Raw genomic sequence first — 19,181 nt, 5'->3', positions numbered from 1 at the left:
GAATTTAATAAATGTAGCCTGTTCGTACTTTTTCAAAGTTGTAAAAATATTTGTGTTGATAGATGGTGAATCTGGTGTATTTCTTTGGTACTGCCACTGGGTGGGGGAGTTGAGTCGTAGCCTGCAGCGTGTTAATTGTCACAGCAGACTACAGTCTACCTGTGACACGTTAATCCATTTCTCATTCAGGGCGGAGGAAACTTCTCACTTTTTTTCTTCCCAAGGAGGAGCCTGCAGATACACCGACATGCACCAAAGTGGAGACTGAGACACAACTTTACACTCCGTGGAGTAAAAACCTCACAGACAAGCCAGTCCCTCGGCGATGCTTCTCCGACACCACGCGAGAGATTGATCACCGATCATCAGGACTGATCGTCGGCCGGCAGTCAGCCCTGTAGTGTGCAGCGGAGAAAGCGGAACCAGTGTGCCCCCCCCACCCCCCTCTCCTCCTCCTCCTCGTTGAGCTCCAGGTAAGACGTGTGAGCGGCTCACGCTCTCAGGAATGTAAGGACGGATTGCTGCAAGACTCCGGGGAAATTCCTGAGAAACACTTATTATGCCAAACAAACATGGGCTTTACGGTCATTTTACTTTGAAGGAAAAGAGATGAATTGTCATGGGGCATGTTGGCTTTAAGACAGAAATACTGGTGTTGCATGTCAAAGGAAAATAGAAAAAAGTGGCTACATCTACATGTATTCAATACGTTTTAAATTAGCTACTTATTTTAGTCAAATGTTAAAAAAAAGGAAGAAAGGAAAAAAAAGAAGAACCTTTACCTTTACCTTTCTACTTTAATATAACATCTGACTCTTTATATAGAATGGCTGACTTATTCCAACTAATCAACGTATAGGCTTCATCCCTTGATAGAAACACTGATTTCTGTAAGGTGCAACACATTGGACATATATTTGAACTGCTTGCACGATTACGGATTTCATGTTTAAGCAGTGTCTGTTAGTATCGCAAAAAACAAAAAAACATCCTGAAGTGTGTGACAGGTTCTGTGCGTGTTGCTGCAGAGGTTGTTGGAGCTCAAGGTGGAAGACAATGAGATTGTTTCTCACATCACTCACCTCACTCAAAGGCCTGCATTGCTTTTTGACATGGCTTTGGTTTTTTGAATCCCAAACGTGCAGATGTAAACAAGTGAGTTGATTTTCACAAGTGAACAGACTACTGAAGTATGCAGGAGGAATGGATTGTTGGTAATGTTTGGGTGATTAGAAGTGAAGTTGTGGTTTTTGGCAGTGTGGCTTTGACACATGGGAGTTCTATGCATTGGAGAGAGAGAGAAAGCGTGCATCTCTGACCTTGCGCACCTTTCTTTTTCTGTCTGCATAATTGTTTTCTTGGTGCCGCCTGACTGTCCCGGGCCTCGGGGCCCCCGGGGGAAGTCCTGCCCGCAGACAGGCAGCTCAGCCCGGTTAGGGACATGCCGGGTCCTGCCGAGCCTCTGAAGTCTGCTGGCTGGCTTTGAACTGTAGCTGCTGGAGGTGAAAATCAATCCGTCTCTATCCCCCTCCTCCTCCTCTCTCTACCTCGTTCTATCTCTCTATCTGTGTGTCTCTCTTCCCCTGCAGCCCCCAGCACAGCGTCTCCTGCCATTGAATCTTTCATGTTCACAGGTAGAAAGGGGAAGGAGACACAGAGAAGAAACAGGGGAGGAGGTGTAACTCATCTTCAAAAGAAGTTCTTATGATTTCTGAGGATTAAAGGGATGAAGGCAAAAAAAGCTCACAAAGCCAGCGCCTGTAGTCATGATCATCCTTTACTTACTATCCTGTAGTGAATAGATAATTTGTTTACTTACTCACTTAACGCTGCTTGGTTCTAGAACTCACACAATGACCCTATTTATCCGGGGGAGTGATGTCATAGAGAGGGAAGCGTTGTGTTGTTCTTGTGAAAGTTATTGTTGAGATTTATATCACAGCTGATTCTAATCCACGTAGCATTTCCATTCCCCCCGTCGAGTAATTTATAGAGCTCAGGAGGCCTGTTCAGTTCCAGTGTTTCATAATGCTTCACACATCTAAGAGGGAATTCCACTAAACATGTCAGAGACGGTTTACTCATGGAAGCGAAGTTATTTCAGCTCATTAGAGTATCACAATGAAATTTACGGCATGACTGTTTTGTGGAGGCTTTCATCCAAAAAGCTTTACCAGAACCAACACAAAATGTGCACAACTCATCCTTTACATTCTGTTTATTGTACACTTGTTTTATTTTTATTTTTTTTGAGAATGTAGGACTTTGAGATTTACAGGGAGAGAGCTGAGCGATCCAGGAGGGCGATAAATCAGGGAGACACAAACATCTCAGTGCCAACTTGATCCCTGCAGGGATACTGACAATCAATCTGAGATTTCTTTTTATTTTTTATTATTACATCTGGAAAACGTACAAAATGACTTCATTCACAAACGTCTTCCACAGACTTTCAAGTGGAACAACATAGAAACGTAGACATGTGTTTATTAACAGTAAAACAAAAAAGAAAAAAAGTTCTTGCTGGTAGGGCTTGTCACAGTTTATTAGTAGTTTGGGAAAAATAAAATAATGATATTGTTTGCTGGATGGAAGGCATTCATAAATCAAACTTTATTTAATTGTCAATTGTTGGAGCAAATGTTGACATCACTTAAAGCATTAAAAAACATGGCCTTTTGTCAATACAACTGTTCTGAAAACATTTAATACATAATTCACTGATGAGTTACAGGCTGCAATATTTTCTATTATCTCTATTCTGTAGCAGTGTAACACACACATACTGTTCTGTCAATGCACAATGGAGCACAGAGGAGACGAGCGGCCAATCGATTGACATTTCACTCTTCATTCTTGTCTTCCAAATTGATTTTATCACAAGTGTCTCACCATGCCGCATTAGTCTTTTTAACAGCACACCTTGCAGTCACAGAACAGACAATGTAAATTAAATCAAAGTACATTACCTTCAGTAGCCCCCTGAAGGACCACCAGGAGGTCCTCTGCAAAATAAGAGGTATAGCTGCGTTTCATTATATTTTAATTAGCATGAAATAATCTCAGCAAAGAAAAAAATATATAATCATAGGTTTCACTTTAACCGCTATTATTTCCCCATGCACAGGGCAGACGGTTTCACAAAGCAATATTAAATCAAAAGTTGAGAGCTCTCCATGGAGGCCCCAGGGAATAAGTGTAATCAAAATGTGGGCTTTGTGGTCTAATTTGTGTCTGCACTTCTTAACAGTCTTCTCTATGACAAACCTACATCCGTTAGTTATTTATTCCTTATACATAGAGTCTGAAGATACATGTCATGACATTGTGGAAAACTTGAGATAGGGAATTCATTTTCAAAACATACACAGTTTTGAGTTTATATGTTAATTAAGGTCGTGTTGTGCTGATGGCTGCACGCCATTGCTCTTTTTATTTTGAACTGTGTTGTCTCTGGCTCAGTTGGAGAGATAGTTGGGTTGGTAGGAAGCTGTTTTTTTTTGTAAAGGTGCCCTTTGAACCTGTGAATGTAGGATGTGTGGAAATAAACTGATCTGCATTACCTTGTGTTGCTCAGGGAGAAGATTGGTGAAACACAAACAAGGCATGAATTCCTCTGTTGTTTTGCAAATTTCAACCCCTTCAAAATATGGAAATCTTGAAATTTGAAGATTCCTCGTACCTCCCAACCCCATCAATCCATCATGACCAGCTACTGTTTGGCATTTAATCCACAGGAAACACTCCAAAAGCTGTACGATACATCTCCACTAAGTGTAGACACACACCTTTATTATCATTTACAGTCCATCATTGTTACTGCTGAGCATTTTCTACATTCTGTAAAATTCATTTCTACATTTAGACACTGTGTTTTCTTAAATGGAGAACTAGAAGCTGTGCTCTCCCACAAGAACAAAAATGTACAGAACTTTTACGATGAGGAGAATGCTTTTATTCTTCAATTCTTTATTGCAGATTGGTGGAAAAAAAAAAAAAAAAAAAAGGGAGCAATAACATATACAGATTAATTTCTGTCACAGATTAGGCTTCCCACCTTCATCCAGAGCAAAACAAACAGAGACAGAGACAGGGAGAGAGACGTTCTGCCCCTGCAGAGCTAAAGAGGGGAACAAGGGATCAGGGAGAGGAGACGATGAAAGACAGATCACCGGCAGGCAGAGAATCAAAGAGCCTACTGACTGACTCGAGCTGGGATAGGTGTGTGTGTGTGACTTCTTTTCATGTACCCTAAGAGTTTGTTTTTCCTGCGCACAGAGTGGGAAGCTGACACTAAGTCTGTAATTAAAGCAATCAAAAGATGAAGAGAGATGAAGAAACATTACACGCACACATGTGCATGTACAGAAACACACTTTTTTTTTTTTACTGTAGGTGGGTTCCTTCTCTGCTCAGAAAAAACCTTCCCATCCATATCCAAAGGATCTTCTAGCATCCGTTTTAAATGAATCACAGTCTTCAGATGACATTTGAGTTGCATCTCTGTGTTTGTCCCAGTTCAACAGCAGTACTAACTCCAGTCTGATTTGTCAATTCGAGCTAAGCATGTTTTGACACTCTGAAAACACATTTCACTCTCATAAACCATGATGGCTGCCACGGGAAGGGAAATTGAGTAAATTGATATTTAGTCAGCAGACGAGAGCCAGCTGCCGTCTGAGGTTTGTGTCTGTCTCCAAAGTTGGAAATCACTTTAATCACGGGTTTATTTTCACATCAAAGTCAGATGGTAATCGTGTTGCATATTAGACTTATCTCTTTCTGGCTCATTTAGTTCCTGACAGCGGAGACTTGATGGCTATTTCGTCCAGTGATTTTGACTTCCTTTAGCTCTAATAAACACATATTATCACAGAAAATAAATTACGGGAAATATGTCAGTTATACACTGTGTGAGCCTAATTTGCAGAATTGCGATAAAATGATTCATGTACATTAGGCTAAATGCTTTCAATTTCTCCTTTTTGGTTGTTTCTGGAAGCTCACAGTTTGATTCTCATAGGGGGGAAGCGGTTGGTCTAGTTTGAGTGACAGCCCTGCCGCCTCCCCTCTATTTACTCCCCAGCTGCCTTCAAATCTTAGAAGGGAGACAAAGTGCCAGCAGCACATTCCTCCATCATAATTCACCTCTGAAAAATAAGACAGACAGGGTACTTATAATTACTTAAAAGTGGATTGACAGTGGATTGGCCAAATTCTTGAACACACACTCGGAATTAGTATTGAAAGTCAGAGCAGAACCCTCAGTAACACTTGACTTAAGGTGTGCTTTGATGCTTTCAGGCAGAATAGTAGAAGTAGTTATAGACGCTTAAGGTGCTGCATGGTGTTTGAATGAAGTTGTTTGTCTTTTTTTTTTAAAAGAGGATTGCAGAGTTTTTAAGATGAACTTTTATGAATTTAATATCCCTATTATTCAGAATTCACAATGATTTCATTGATTAGTCAAACACACCTGAGTGTTGAGCCTGATGTGATTACAGCCGGCTCGTCTAATTGGACGAGAGGAGTCAGCTCCTGTCTGATCACCAATTTCTAGTCATCAAGAGTTGTTCTTAATTGTTTACTACGATGCAGAAACATTTCCCTTTTGTGAAAACATTAAGATTTGATCATATTGAGATTTTTGTATTTTGTGCTGCCTACCCATATGGTATACTGTATCTTTGTTTGCAATAACTAAGAAAGTAAAAATCAAAAAATGTGCGACTTTTTGATCCAGTAGATGTGGCCCTTCAGCAATAGCATGAAACCAAAACAAACTGCTGGTTGGCTGCACCTCCGCTGTACTGAAGCCTCCTTTCCCCTCTAGTGACAAACCTTCAACCCCCCTCCACTCGCGTTCTCACAAAGGAGTCAAGTGCAAGCAGTGGACAAAATGTCCTTTGCTCAAGCTGCAATTTCCTTTGGTCTGCATTTGTTGTCTTAGCGGGCTAATGTTAGCGCTCTTTAGTTAGCTCGTAGCTTTGCGTTGCATTTAAATGTTAACAGAATCCCCGTGATCTACAGATGCTTACGTGACATTCAAATGAGTGTCAAATGTTATCTGGTCCTTGACTAAAACAGCTTTTATATGCAATGAGAGAAGGGGGACCATGTAAATCTTGTAAACCTGATGTAAACACGACTCTGACAACAACACCGCAAGCGGGACTCACGCTTCTCACTCATTGTAGACAGTCATGATTCAGAGAGATGTTTACGTAGGATGTACTTTAGTTTCTTCTTTATAACTTTTAAATAGAACTGGTACTAAATGAACAGAGGCATAGGAGCCAAAAGACCTGCTTTGTATTTGTGAGCTGAGTCAAATGAGTTCTCTCTCTGTGAAGAATTGAAATTCCCATCACTACATGAAGCACAACAGATAATCAGAGACATAATGATCCAGTGCAGAGATGAAAAATATATGCGTAAAGATATGCAACATGCTTAAATGAGTCCTGTTGCTGTTTTTTTTAATACATGGTGCAAGTTTAAACAACAGACTACAGAAACTTGATAGAGGGAAAATCCTCAGTGTTAGTGTTTTTTGCCTCATGTTGCATCTGCACAAGGTTGAAGGGTATTGCTAATTCAGATGATCAAACTTTAACTTTCAGAATTTGTTTCATTTTTTTATTGTGGCACTTTTTAATTGTTAAACCTCATTTTGTCTTTTGTTCATGGATATCTTAACAAAGCTAACTAGCTTTATGTTTACTCCTGCTATAACTAGGTTTGGTTGTGTGTGTCAAGTTGTACTGACATGCTAGCCTAATGAAGCATGACATTATTAAAAACATACAATTCTTACAATTACAGGATCGATCTGTACTCCTTGATAGCTGGAGAGCTTTCTTTTTAAACAGACATCTGTATCATGTTTGTGAAAGGAAAGCTAATGCTAACCATCTCTTCTTCTGTCAGGGGCTCAAAGATGGTAAGTTTGATATACTTGCTGCTAGGTTGTCTGGAAAACAGCAGGATTAAGGGTGATGTGCGCACACACACAAGTGCACATACACACAGGCATGGCGGTCTGAGTGAGTAACATGTGTTTAGGATCTTGCTCAGATTTGGCAGGTTGAGCTTTGGTCTATAAAAGGATAAAAATAACAGGCTTTTTAGGGAAAGGGCTCCTCAGCACAGCATTGATTAACAGTTGGGCTTGTTTATGGAAGCTAAGGGATTATGTGTGCACGTACAAAAGAGTGGGTTTATGGATGATCAATACTTCAGTAAGTGGATATACCCTATAGGGCCTGAATGTTTTTTTTGGTTTGGAGTGAGACGTCAATAGTATGTGTCATTTCCAAATCATTAAAATATTGGGAAAGTAATTAGCTACCAGCAGTTTAAGATTGAAATAGCTGTCCAGGAACTTTGTGTACAATTGTATTTGATTAGCAAGCATTTACATTATGTTCTGTTTATTGATCATCAGATTTCCAATAGATAATAGAAAAGATAAACAGACAGAAGAGGACATTAGTTGACAGAGAAAAAAATAAGGGAGAGAAAAAAGCAAGATATCAATGGAAAACAGATTTTCTGTTCAGAAATACCAAAACCAGGATGACTGAGATCCCCGGATCCACATGCTGCTGATTTAATCATCATCAGATATTAATTGCGATGGAAGAGCCCACAAACTCTTTGCTAACCACTTTATCCATCCTCCTTGTTGGTTTGCTTCTTGGCCAAATTCCGTTGCCAGTGATTGGTCTATTACTTAATTGGGCAGGAAGTAATTATAAACCGACTTAATGAATATCCCTTACGGGGTTAAACACAGATGGTGAAAAGCCATTTCCCCCACAATCCTTTGGTAATGGTACTTGACGACATAAATAGAGGGAAGCACACACCATTTAGATAATTTTTGTGTAAGGATTTAAATCTGGGAGAAAGGGAAAAAGAGTCAGACAACAAAAACAATGTTTAACACTGTTTACACTGGAAGATCCGTTATATGGAAATTGTCCTGTAAAATCTGGCACTGGTTTAGTCCCATTTGTGCACTTAACTGGTATCCTGCAGCCTAAGTGTATTGCTCTTACTGGAGTAAAGAAAGCATAAGATTAAACAAAATCTAGACAGGTAGTAGCCAAAGACATGGTAAATAAAAATTTAAAGAATATCTAAAAATGCTCACTTCTGTGTCTGGAATCAGACCCCCTAATATCAGAGCATGAGTTCACTTGCATTGTGGCGTCTTTAAGAACATAAACCAAACATATCAAATGCCAAGGAAACTGAATTTATTTATCATTATTTACAGTCAGAACAATACATTAAACATAGCATGTTAAATAGCATGCTAATCATACCATATGACAACAATAAGGCCTCTTGGATCAATGGCCAATTTTACGTGCCGTCCAGTGAAGCTATTCATTTTAACAATCATGGTTTCTGCTGTTCCATGTCATTTGAACAATCTGTATAGCAACAAAAGTGGTCAGAATTAAGTTGGAGTTCAGAGACATCGTTCTACAGATATTTTGCTGAACTTATGCCAATAACCGGGTATAAAGATTAATTATAAAAAGCAAAATCTCAAATATATGAAAGTGGATGTTTCCAGTATTGCATTGCAGCTGATGCAAACTGCCTCTTTTAATCTCCATACAGACTGTTGTTCTGCATACACACAAAGCCTGCAGAGCTGTCAGTGGGACAGCGATGGACTTGACTTGGACTTGTATAGCACACTCAAAAGCTTCTACACTTCATGTCACATTCACCTATTCTCTCTCGCCATTCATGGCAGACACTGCTACATAAAGTGCCCAACTGACCATCTGTACTTTTCCGATCACAAGCATTTACATGCCGCTGGTCTAGCATTGGAAGCAATTAAGTGTTAAGTTACCCAAGGACACTTTGACATGTGACTGAAGGATCTGGGGATCTCTGCCACTGAGCCGTAGCAAATGGAAGCCAGGACGATGCTGAAATCAAAAATCTTATCTGCTTATAAATTCTGTATTTATGTGCAGAATATGGATAGATGTTAGATAACATGTAAAAGCTAACTGTAAACTTTAGGTTTATCTCTTAGTAGCAGGCCCTTTGGCTCAGTTATGTTTCAATTGGAGTTGTTGTTTGTTGGTGTATTAGTGACTGCTTGTTGGTTAGGGGCTCCACATGGAGCTGTCCCGGGTCCTCAGTGATATTGTATTGCAGCCTTGCGGAGGCTAACAGGAGAAGAAAGCACCTAGAAAACCAGGGATTCCCCTCTCAATAGAAAAAGGGGAAACCCTGACCTACCATATACTAATAATGCAGTGAAATTGTACAGCTTATTTAAAACCCAAGCTCTTTTGTCAATACACGTATGGTGCCAGAGATATGACTGTTGTTTTCAACTAAAAGACCAATGATGAATCACCCATTTCCTTAAAAAACACAATGTTCTTAGTTCTCAAAGACTATAGCTTGATTAGTTGACTTTGTATGGCCATAGTCATAACAGGGTAAATCTCTGTTTATAGAAATTACCGGGGTGCTTACACAGTAAGTTCCTAGGCACAAGCGCAAAGAATACAAAATAAAATTACGATAAAAAGAGACTGACTGGCAGTAATGGGAGGATGGCTGCTCAGACTGCCAAAATTAAGTTGTCCCTGACTTCTTAATGTGTCTGTGTGTGTATGTGTGTGTATACACTGATGTATGGGAAATTCCGTATGACAACCCCTCCTTTCGACTACAAGGTCTAAATATCCCGATAATGACTTTAAGCTAAGTCTGTTACCTTTGGCTGTCATATTTAGCCGAAATGCTTATCAAAAAGCACTCAATTCTGCTTTGAAGTTCTTTTCCGTAGTTTAAATGATATTAAAGAATTATTCTTGTCACTGTAGGCCAGGCAGTTTTGATGAAAGAAGTCTTCTTTTTGGTCTGTGTTGCATTGTATGAGTTTTTGAGGTCAATGGGTTTGTTTTTGTGCATTTTTTAATGAAGCAGGCCATAAAGGTCCTCCCATTGTTGTGTTGGAATTTCATTTTGGATTTCCTCTGCTGACAAAAAGAGCAATCAACTGCAAGTTAATGAAAAACAGAAAATGAGAAGGAGCTAATGAGAGGAGGAAGTTGGAGAGGGTGCTTGCAATAAAAAAAAAAAAACATGTTGACAAGTAAAACATTGCAAGATAATAAAGCTTTGAGAAAATGTTTATTTTTGTAGATAAAAGTCAGTCAGTGAACTGATCCTTCATCTGCTCTGATTTCAAACAGTCATATGGGGAGCTGTACGGTACAATCTGTTTTCTGCTGGTGCCACAAGGAAGCGCACACACTGTACCTGTTAATGACATAGCTAAAGACAGAAGGGTTATTTATTAGAGATTATGTGCTCGTTAGAAGATTGATACCCCCAGGGGGGCAAAAAACTCAGGCTGACTTTCATCTCAGACTTGCCCCGACAGAGAGACGGAGGTTAGAGAGGGTAGACAGAGGTAGAACAGAGTGTCAGAAGACACTCACACTTCAAATACAGCAGTGTGTATATGTATATATAGATATGTGTGTGTGTGTGTGTGTGTGTGTGTGTGTTTGTCTGTGTGTATCACTTTAACCCCATAATGAGTAGCCTTGAGGGGGTCCAAAGCCATTTGGCAGTTCTTCATTTCCTGATTGCAAAAAATGTGCTAGCTTCCCTTTTATCTGTTCAGCAGCAATACACAACCACACACACACACACATGTATGCGCACAAGCGCACGCAACACAGAGACGCATACACACCGGTTGTGGTCCCACCACAAGGACTCGTGCAATTAAGATTATTTGGACCTCAGAAGCCAACTCTCTGCCATATATCTATGTGTTAATGTGTGTTTGCATGTGTGTGCATGTGTGTGTGAGTGTAAGCTGTAATTAGGAAAGATCAAACCCCCAGGGTTGAGGGATTAGCTGTCATTGAAGATCTGAAGGTTTTTCACTCAAGTGTGCGACATGGAAGAGTGAAATCAGAGGCTTGGAGCCAGACAGACAGATTCTGACCCCGATAGCAGATAATGGCAGCTTCTTCCTATCTCTCTCTCTCTGTCTCTCTCTCTCTTTCAAACTCTTAACAAAAAACAGACTTTGTTGCTTCCGACACCTTCAGGTGGATTTAAAGTTTAGCTGTTAATGTGCAGAATTGAACACATCTGACCTCAGGACACATCAGTCAAAACAACTACATTCCTCAATGCCAAAGTTAAGGTGTGAATGCATCTGTTGTCTGGTCTGTGGCCCCTACGGTTAAGGAGTGGTTAGTTTTAGTCAGCTGGTAAGCTTTGTGGGTAAAGGGTGTGATGCCTGCATAGATATTGGAAACAAAAGCGCTGTTGTCACACAAAGGTCAAATACTGGAACTCCTGTATGCCTGTCAAGACCTCTACAGCCAGGCCCGGAGAGGCTAATCTGGGGAACCAGGAAAAGCACCCGGTGGGCCAGGCTGGTTGTAGGGCTGCGAGGGTACAGTGACAGTAAATAGATCAAACAGGCTGCTCTCACTTGGGATGGATACGAGTTCTTGGAGTAGCTTTTCACTATAGACAGTAATATTCTCCGACAGCCGAACAGTAGGCTTTGTCGAGGAGGTTCATGCTGAAAAACACAAGCTTAACATTGGTTCTGTTATTATGTTTTTCATTGACATCGGTTGATCCCTCCCCCCCAAGAAAGTCAAGAGGCGAAGTGATGGAATAATAAAAAGAGCAAAGGTGAAGATGAGTCCCACTCTGACCCTGTCTACAGCTGAATGATATTCTGGACACTTAACACACTCCTTATGCTATATAACATCAATAACAAGCTCAGTAATTAAGCTGTTGTTTTCCCATCAATCGACTTTGGTGGACTCATCCGCACGTAAAACTGACTGACTAATGTGAGATTTATTCAGCAACCAGAATTCTAACCTTGTAGACTTTATGTTCTCCTGATGGGATCCTTTTATTTTGACGCACATTAATGGGAGGAAAACAGTTAGAAGATAGACCACACTTGCACTTTTGAAAAAAATATAAACATAAGAATAGAGACTCGGAATCAAAGAAAAGTATTTAAGTAAACAATTATACTTCTACCTTCTCAAACTCAAAGGGGCTCCCTGAGAAATGTACTGAATAACAGTAATTAGGGTGTGTTTTTGTACGTCTACTGTGTGTGTGTGTGTGTGTGTGTGTGTGTGTGTGTGTGTGTGTGTGTGTGTGAGAGTGCATGTTTTAACTCCACCACTGATAATGTTGAGACCTGTCATTTTGTTCTAATCCACTGTGGATACATAAATATGCACCAAAATCCGATTTAGCTGTGAAAATAAATGTTAGCTGACAGGAAAAGGTGGATTTGTAATATGAGATTGTAATTAATACTTCTTACAATAAAAATAAATGTTATGTTTTCAATGTGGCCGGTAGTATCTAACTCCTGCACACATGCTTCATAATTACCATCCTGAAACTGTCTGAAACAGTGACTTAAAGTTTACATCTTAACATCCAGAGGATGAATTTATACATTTTGCAAATGTATTTAAGAATCCTGCGTTTGATTTCATGGATGTAATTGACATTGTAAGGTCAGGGTATTAAATGCTGTTTAACCATCAGTACATTAAAACTAGATTATAATTTAAGAGAGTTTTTTTTACACACAGCAGCTCCCACAGTGTTTGTTGATGAGGCTGAAGCAATACTCTTATCTGCCCTGCCACACTGCCAGAGACAACACACACACACACACACACACACACACACACACACACACACACACACACACACACACACACACACACACACACACACACACACACACATAAAATTACATGATTTATCTAATCTTTTGGGCTGTGTTAGTTTAGACATTAAAAACTGAGCAGGATGTTTGTGTGTTTTTTTTCCAAGTTGTTCTGAGACTGTCGCCAACACACATCATTTCAATTACAATGATGATCTTGCACATGTACAAAGAAGTAAACACGCAATATCACTTTACCAAATGGGCACATTGACTCTTACTAACACACAGATTTCTGTTCATTGTTATCCTTGCCGAGAGAATTGCACACGCAGTTCATGATGGATTGCTACCAACAGCATTAAAAGCACATATGAACAGATTTAATTATACAATTATGTAAGTTCCTATCTTCCTCTTTTAAAGGATTTTTGTTAGTAAGTAAAACATTCTACATATCAGCTTGGTTGTTAAAATAAAACAACTAAGCCAAACAACCACCTTATCCCAAGTTGGTCTAACAGCACAAGTAGCATCACTGCAATTTTTTGAATGTTCAGGTTCAGGAAAGGAGCCACAGCTTGGATTTGAACCCGGGCTGCCCATTTCGAGGGCTACAGCCTCTGTACACGGGGCGTGTGCCCTAACCACTCGGCCAACGGCGCCCCTATTTAATGTCTCATTATTGTCAATTCTATTACGGGCCTTGACTTGAAATATAATTAATTATACATTTAACATTAAGATTTGATGGGGTTTTTTTGTTACGCAGAAATAGCACCTGAGGCCTTTGTGCTGCAAAATCCTAATTGCAGCACAAAGTTATCATCAAACCACGGAAGTTGAACAAGGTCTTGACAAAAACGTGAGCCACATTGCAAGAAATACATAATAAATAAATTGTCATATAATTAAGTGTTATTAAGTTATATCACTGTCCTTTATTGGAGCAGAGGTGAGCCAACAGTGATGTGTACCTGCAGTTATGAAGAGTGCCATGGGCTGTTCTGCTGCGATTACACGTTTATAGACGATGACGTGATGGCAACGGGACAGGGAACTCATCTGGGCCACACACACACACACACACACACACACACACACACACACACACACACACACACACACACTGTGCCCACTGACAGCACTACTGTTGGCAGGAGCCCCTAAACATTCATGACGCTGCCGTTTTGTAAGGGAAGCTTGGTTGTAGGAAGTGTTTGCATTTTAAGTAATGACATTTTCTCTGTTTTTCTCTCTAGTCTCTCTCAGGAAAACGACGCAGACATGTCAGAGAGGAGAGGTCAGAAGAAGTCCATCTTTCTGTCATCATTATTAGTAAGTCTTTACCTCACTTTAGTTTGATCTTAATCTATTTGTTTTGTTTCTTTCTCTGATAAACTCCTCGGTCTTTTTGCATTTTCTTGCCCCTTAACTGAACTTTAAAATCATGAACCCTTCTTCTCATTAAACCTTCTTGTCTCCTAAGAAACTCAAATTGCTTCATTTTCAACTTTACATTTGGCACTGTGTCATAAAGACCTATAAACTGTAATGTGCCAGCAGCTTACACAAGACAGCGGCACTTGTTCCAATTAGTCGACCTTATCCTTGTCCAGAGAGCAGATCCCTCTCTAACCTGATCACCGTTGTTTTGTCCTTGTTTTGTTACCTACTGGCAGTGTTCCCAACAGCTTCTCCCACAGGCTCTCTTCCTTCTCTGTGATCTATTGTGTGCACATGCAGGCTGACACAGTAGCACTCAGAAAATAGCGAAAAAGCACTTAGTAAGGGGTGTTGGTATACTATATCAGCATGTGGTCACCTTAGAAATGTATCAGTGCTTATTTGAGATAAAGTGAAGAACAATAAGAATTGTCAGGATTATGCTGCTAGACTCATATTGTAAAGAATAACAAAGAGTGGAAACACTGAGAATATGAACGTGTTATCATATCTGCTCACAGCTGGGGGCTTAGTTATAACTGTGCCGCAGGGACAAAAAGGAGGGGCACAAGATGTTTATTCTTGTGTATACCACCACTGGGTCTTCACCCTGTCCAGAGTGTAAATAATATATAACAGGATGCCTGTCTTGTAAGTTTAAAACTAAGTGTCTGATGGTGTTTAAGAGGCATTCTGTTCATTTCACATGAAGGAGTCCTCTTCATTCTATGAAACAAGTTGTGGACATGGAGTTTTGGAAAGCCCTGCAGGGCGTCTTTACAGAATCCTGCTTCCCAAATAGACAGGTGCAGGGCTGTTAAGACGGGGGTGTTGTGAAAGTTTCTATTGAGTTGCATTATGGGAAATGTAGGATCCAGTGTTTTTGAGAGCTTGACCTTAAAACATGACTGTAAGACTTAATATTTCATCCTTTACTGCTTTAATTATTATTATTTTTTTAATCTGGCCCTTAACTCTGTTGAAGTGCACTGAAAAGTTATTTAAACAACGACTGCACCAACAGTGAGTTGTGCCCTGTCTGATGAGGGGAAGCATCGTATTTGCTCTGGTGTCCTTTTTTAAATGTATTTTATATGGAACAATAATGAAACTACAAATTCAGATTAGGACTCATTGTTGATAGTGTGTGAATTATTATCTGCTAATTTGTATTCACACTGACTGTACATCAGGTGTTTGAGGTTATGTCAGTTCATTTTCAGTCTGCTGTAAATGACTAACAGATTACTTGGCCTGCGATGATTTGATCCCATATAAACACTTAATACACATACTGTTCACACACACACACACACACACACACACACACACAGGAAGTGTACATTTGTATGTATACTGTTGCGGCATCCTGTGTCCGCTGTCATGAGATGGTTCTGATGAAGAGGAGACAGAGAGGGAGATGTTATCAAAACAACAGAGAGAAGATGGAGAGAGTTAGTCATGCACTTCTTCTCTGTGCCTCCATTAGTTTCTGGACTGCAGATGACTTTTAAAGTCAGTTAGTTTGTTTGGAAAAGAACAAAGTGTGCTGCTTAAGCTATAAATACCAGCTGCTACTTATTACTGTCAGCCACAATGACAAAATGCCACACACACAGATACCAACACAATGCACAGACACACAAGCAAGTGCTGGTGTTGTGCCATCTCTTGTACCCCAGGATGACTAACAATCTAATGATCTCAACTTTCTGAGTATCACAGAAGAAGTCAAATGGGGTTGTCTTTGCTTATTTAAATGTTTTTTTTATCAATCCTTAGCAAATTAATACATTAAACTGGAGAGTTGTTTTTTAGTGTGTTAATCAGCCATCTAGTACACTCATTTCACTCCGCTGCTGTTGCAGATGTTGTGTGTAAATGACTTTTTTACCACCTTAAAAAAAGCAGGAAAATGTGTCTGTTCTGCTACAGTCATACTGTAGCATAATGTGTTTAAAGCCAGGGGTATGTTGGGGGGGGGGGGGGGGGGGGGGGGGTCTGGTATGAAGGATATGAGTTATGCAGATTTCACACATAAAATCGTATAAACATGTCTGGTAAAAGTGTCACTATTTATTAAGTCTGTCATTCTCTCTCTGTTCTTCCAGGTGTGTTGCATGTTTGCTAGTGCAGAGTATTCCAGCTGTGGAGAGTACGAGTTCTTCAACCAGACCAGTAACAGCTGTAAGGCCTGCCCTCAGTGCCAGCCGGGACAAGAGCCACATATGGTGAGACATACATGACAGCCATTCATTTTCGACCATAGTCCTGTGTGTCACTGTAGTTAGAGTGACACACAGGACTAGAGGGATAGTGGTACAAACATTTCTGAGCATGACTTGAATCATTGGGTCTATAACTCCCTATGTGCCATTTGTCTTCAGACCACCCACACTACACTCAACAGAAAGGCACATAGCTGCACAGTGAAGGGTGTCTAAATTTAAAATGAACATTTTTTCTTATGCTTTATCGCTCTCATTGACATTGATGTGAAGGCACGCAGTGCAGTGAATGACTTTCAGTAGTCACTTAGTGATTTAGCCTCCGTCAGACTGCAACTGCCAAAAACAACACTGTGAAGGGAAACGCATGAGTGGGCACCCTGAGATGCCACACCCTATTCAGGGAGACAGCCGCTCAGTGAGCAGAAAGAATCACAGTCACTGCCATTTATTTGGGTGCAACAAATGTTTTACATGATGAGCATTGTCTTCATTTTTATTTCAGATTTAGAAACCGGAAGGTCGTTATTCGATCCCCAGCTTTTAGTACCCATATGTCTGATGTGTCCTTAAGCAAGACACCCCAAGTTGCTCTATCATCAGTGTGTGAATGCTTCTAAATGGATTAATTTTTACTGATGGTCACTTCACATAGCAACCTCTGCCATCAGTGTGTGAATGGATGTGAATGGGTAGGTGTGACATGCGGTGCAAAGGCGCTTTGAGTAGACAGAAGACTAGAAAATCACTATACAAGCTCAAGTCCATTTACCATTAAAATGGGAATGATCACAGCACTCTGAAGCCTTCACACTCTTTACTTTTGTTTTTCTCCACTTGTTTCCATGCATGCATACAGCTGCATCCGTCCTTCTAGTTTGCACCCCAAAAAAGGTTATGACTAGTTAAAAGATTTGGTTTCAATGTTCAACACAGAGTCAACATAACTAGGACAGAGTTCTGTTATCAAGGCAATTTTCCCATTTCTAGAGCTTCAGAAACAAGATCAAAAAAGATGTTTAATCAGCGAGATGAGAGCCCTCTTGCACTTTCTCCTGCCTGTCTGATCCTCTGGGTACCTCAGTCTGTAATTCACATGTTTTTTGTTGTTCCACTGAGTGTTCCCTGCATGTGTGTGAGAGTCTCATGACACCCTTTTAATCATGGGATAACCATAGGGGCTCTTCCTCTCAACAGACACATCAGAAAGAAAACATGTTGAAGCACACAAACTCACACAGGAACTTTACAACGCACAGTAATATGAACATCTGAGGATGCTTTCAAAGTACATCTTGTTTCCAGATTGTGTCTGATGAAGCCGGATTGGATTTCTTTCCTAGTTTACATGAACATAAACACTGAATCATAGACCTATATTTCGAACTTCCATATTTTTTGAAAGTGAGCTTGAGCTGAAGACATATTCTAAAATTGGATATTTAACTTTTGTGTCCGCCTGCGTGATGTGTGAAAGCTGCGCTTTATTCAGCATATTCTCCCAGAGGACCTTGTGGCACGTTGGTTTAAGATGCGTAACATGTACTGCAAATTCTCTGGTTTGGATTCTGCTTGCGGATCTTTTAGCGGCGTGTCATCAGCCCCCTCGCTTTCCCCCCCAGCTCTTTCATTCTCTTACTTTTCCATCGACTTTCCAAATACAGGAAATTATATTTGCACTTGATTGTAGGTTCTTACCACCTCCCCCACCTCCCTCCTTCCACCTCTGTGACACATGATACGTACGATTCAAAGAGGTGACAAATTTGCTTTGAAAAGAGAGAAGCTTTCAATCAGTCTGGAACCGTTTTGAATGCAGAAGCAGAGCCACATTGTACAAAAGATCCAAAGCGAGCTTTAACCCAAAGGGACGAGATCCCGCTGATAGCTTGGCGCAGTTTTATATCAAACAAATCAAATGGAGACTTTCAGACGTCAAACAGAAGAGGGGAAATATTAGATGCCGTCTCTGAGAGTAAGGCTGATGTAGCCCAAAGCCACTCGGCAGAGGCTTGTTTTCAATAGACGGATGAAAGACGGAGAGAAATGAAAGATGAAAGAGAGGGAGCAGAAAACCAGAGAGAGAGAGAGAAAGAGAGAGTATGTTTTAGTGAATGTGTGTGTGGCCTGTTGTTTGGCCACCCCGCTGTGAGAACTTAACATGCGGAGATGGGAGGAGGCCGATAGCATCGGGAGAGAATGATGAGTTGGTCATCTTAAACACTACCAGGCGTGGACAAAAACACACAGGGACCTCTGTGGCCAATCACAAATTTTCTTTTGTCATCTCCAAACAATGATGCCAGATCTGCTAAGGACGTGGATTAAAACAGATGTGTGTTTGTGAATGTGAGGGGTGTTCTTTTTTTTCAATGTGTTTGTCCACAGTGCAGTTGTAAATCATCATGTTGATCTAAGGATGAGTTCATTGAAAATCAAATTATAACAAATGCACAGCAGGAGAGAAATATTAACCAAATATGTGTGTGGTTATGTGTGTGTGTGTGTTTTACAGACCTGTGGCTACGGAGTGAAGGACGACGACTTTGCCTGTGTGCCGTGCCCACATGGGAAGTATTCCAAAGGGAAGTATGAAATCTGCAGACGGCATAAGGACTGTGACGCCCTCTACAAAGCCACTGTACGCCTAGCCGGAACTCCAGACAGCGACGCTGAGTGTGGACCTTGTTTACCAGGGTAAACAACACAATCACATACTCAAGATTTAATGTAGAGAAATAGACTTTCTGCACATATGCCAGTGTGGCAGC

General features: G+C 40.5%; 1 protein-coding gene across 1 annotated transcript in view; it reads left to right on the top strand.

Moving 5' to 3' along the window:
* The first annotated feature begins 234 nt into the window (after positions 1 to 234).
* The window catches only part of edar (ectodysplasin A receptor), a 37,096-nt gene continuing 18,149 nt past the window's right edge, over positions 235 to 19,181 (top strand). The window contains exons 1-4 of the mRNA XM_061054177.1: positions 235 to 473; positions 13,999 to 14,074; positions 16,294 to 16,413; positions 18,926 to 19,107. Coding sequence (XP_060910160.1) covers positions 14,024 to 14,074; positions 16,294 to 16,413; positions 18,926 to 19,107 — 353 coding nt within the window. The 5' untranslated portion in view covers positions 235 to 473; positions 13,999 to 14,023. The remainder of the gene's footprint in view (positions 474 to 13,998; positions 14,075 to 16,293; positions 16,414 to 18,925; positions 19,108 to 19,181) is intronic.

The sequence above is a fragment of the Labrus mixtus genome, chromosome 13, assembly GCF_963584025.1.
Source record: "Labrus mixtus chromosome 13, fLabMix1.1, whole genome shotgun sequence".
NCBI lineage: Eukaryota > Metazoa > Chordata > Actinopteri > Labriformes > Labridae > Labrus > Labrus mixtus.
Note: the sequence above shows the minus strand (reverse complement) of the source record. Positions and strands in the feature narration are given on the sequence as shown.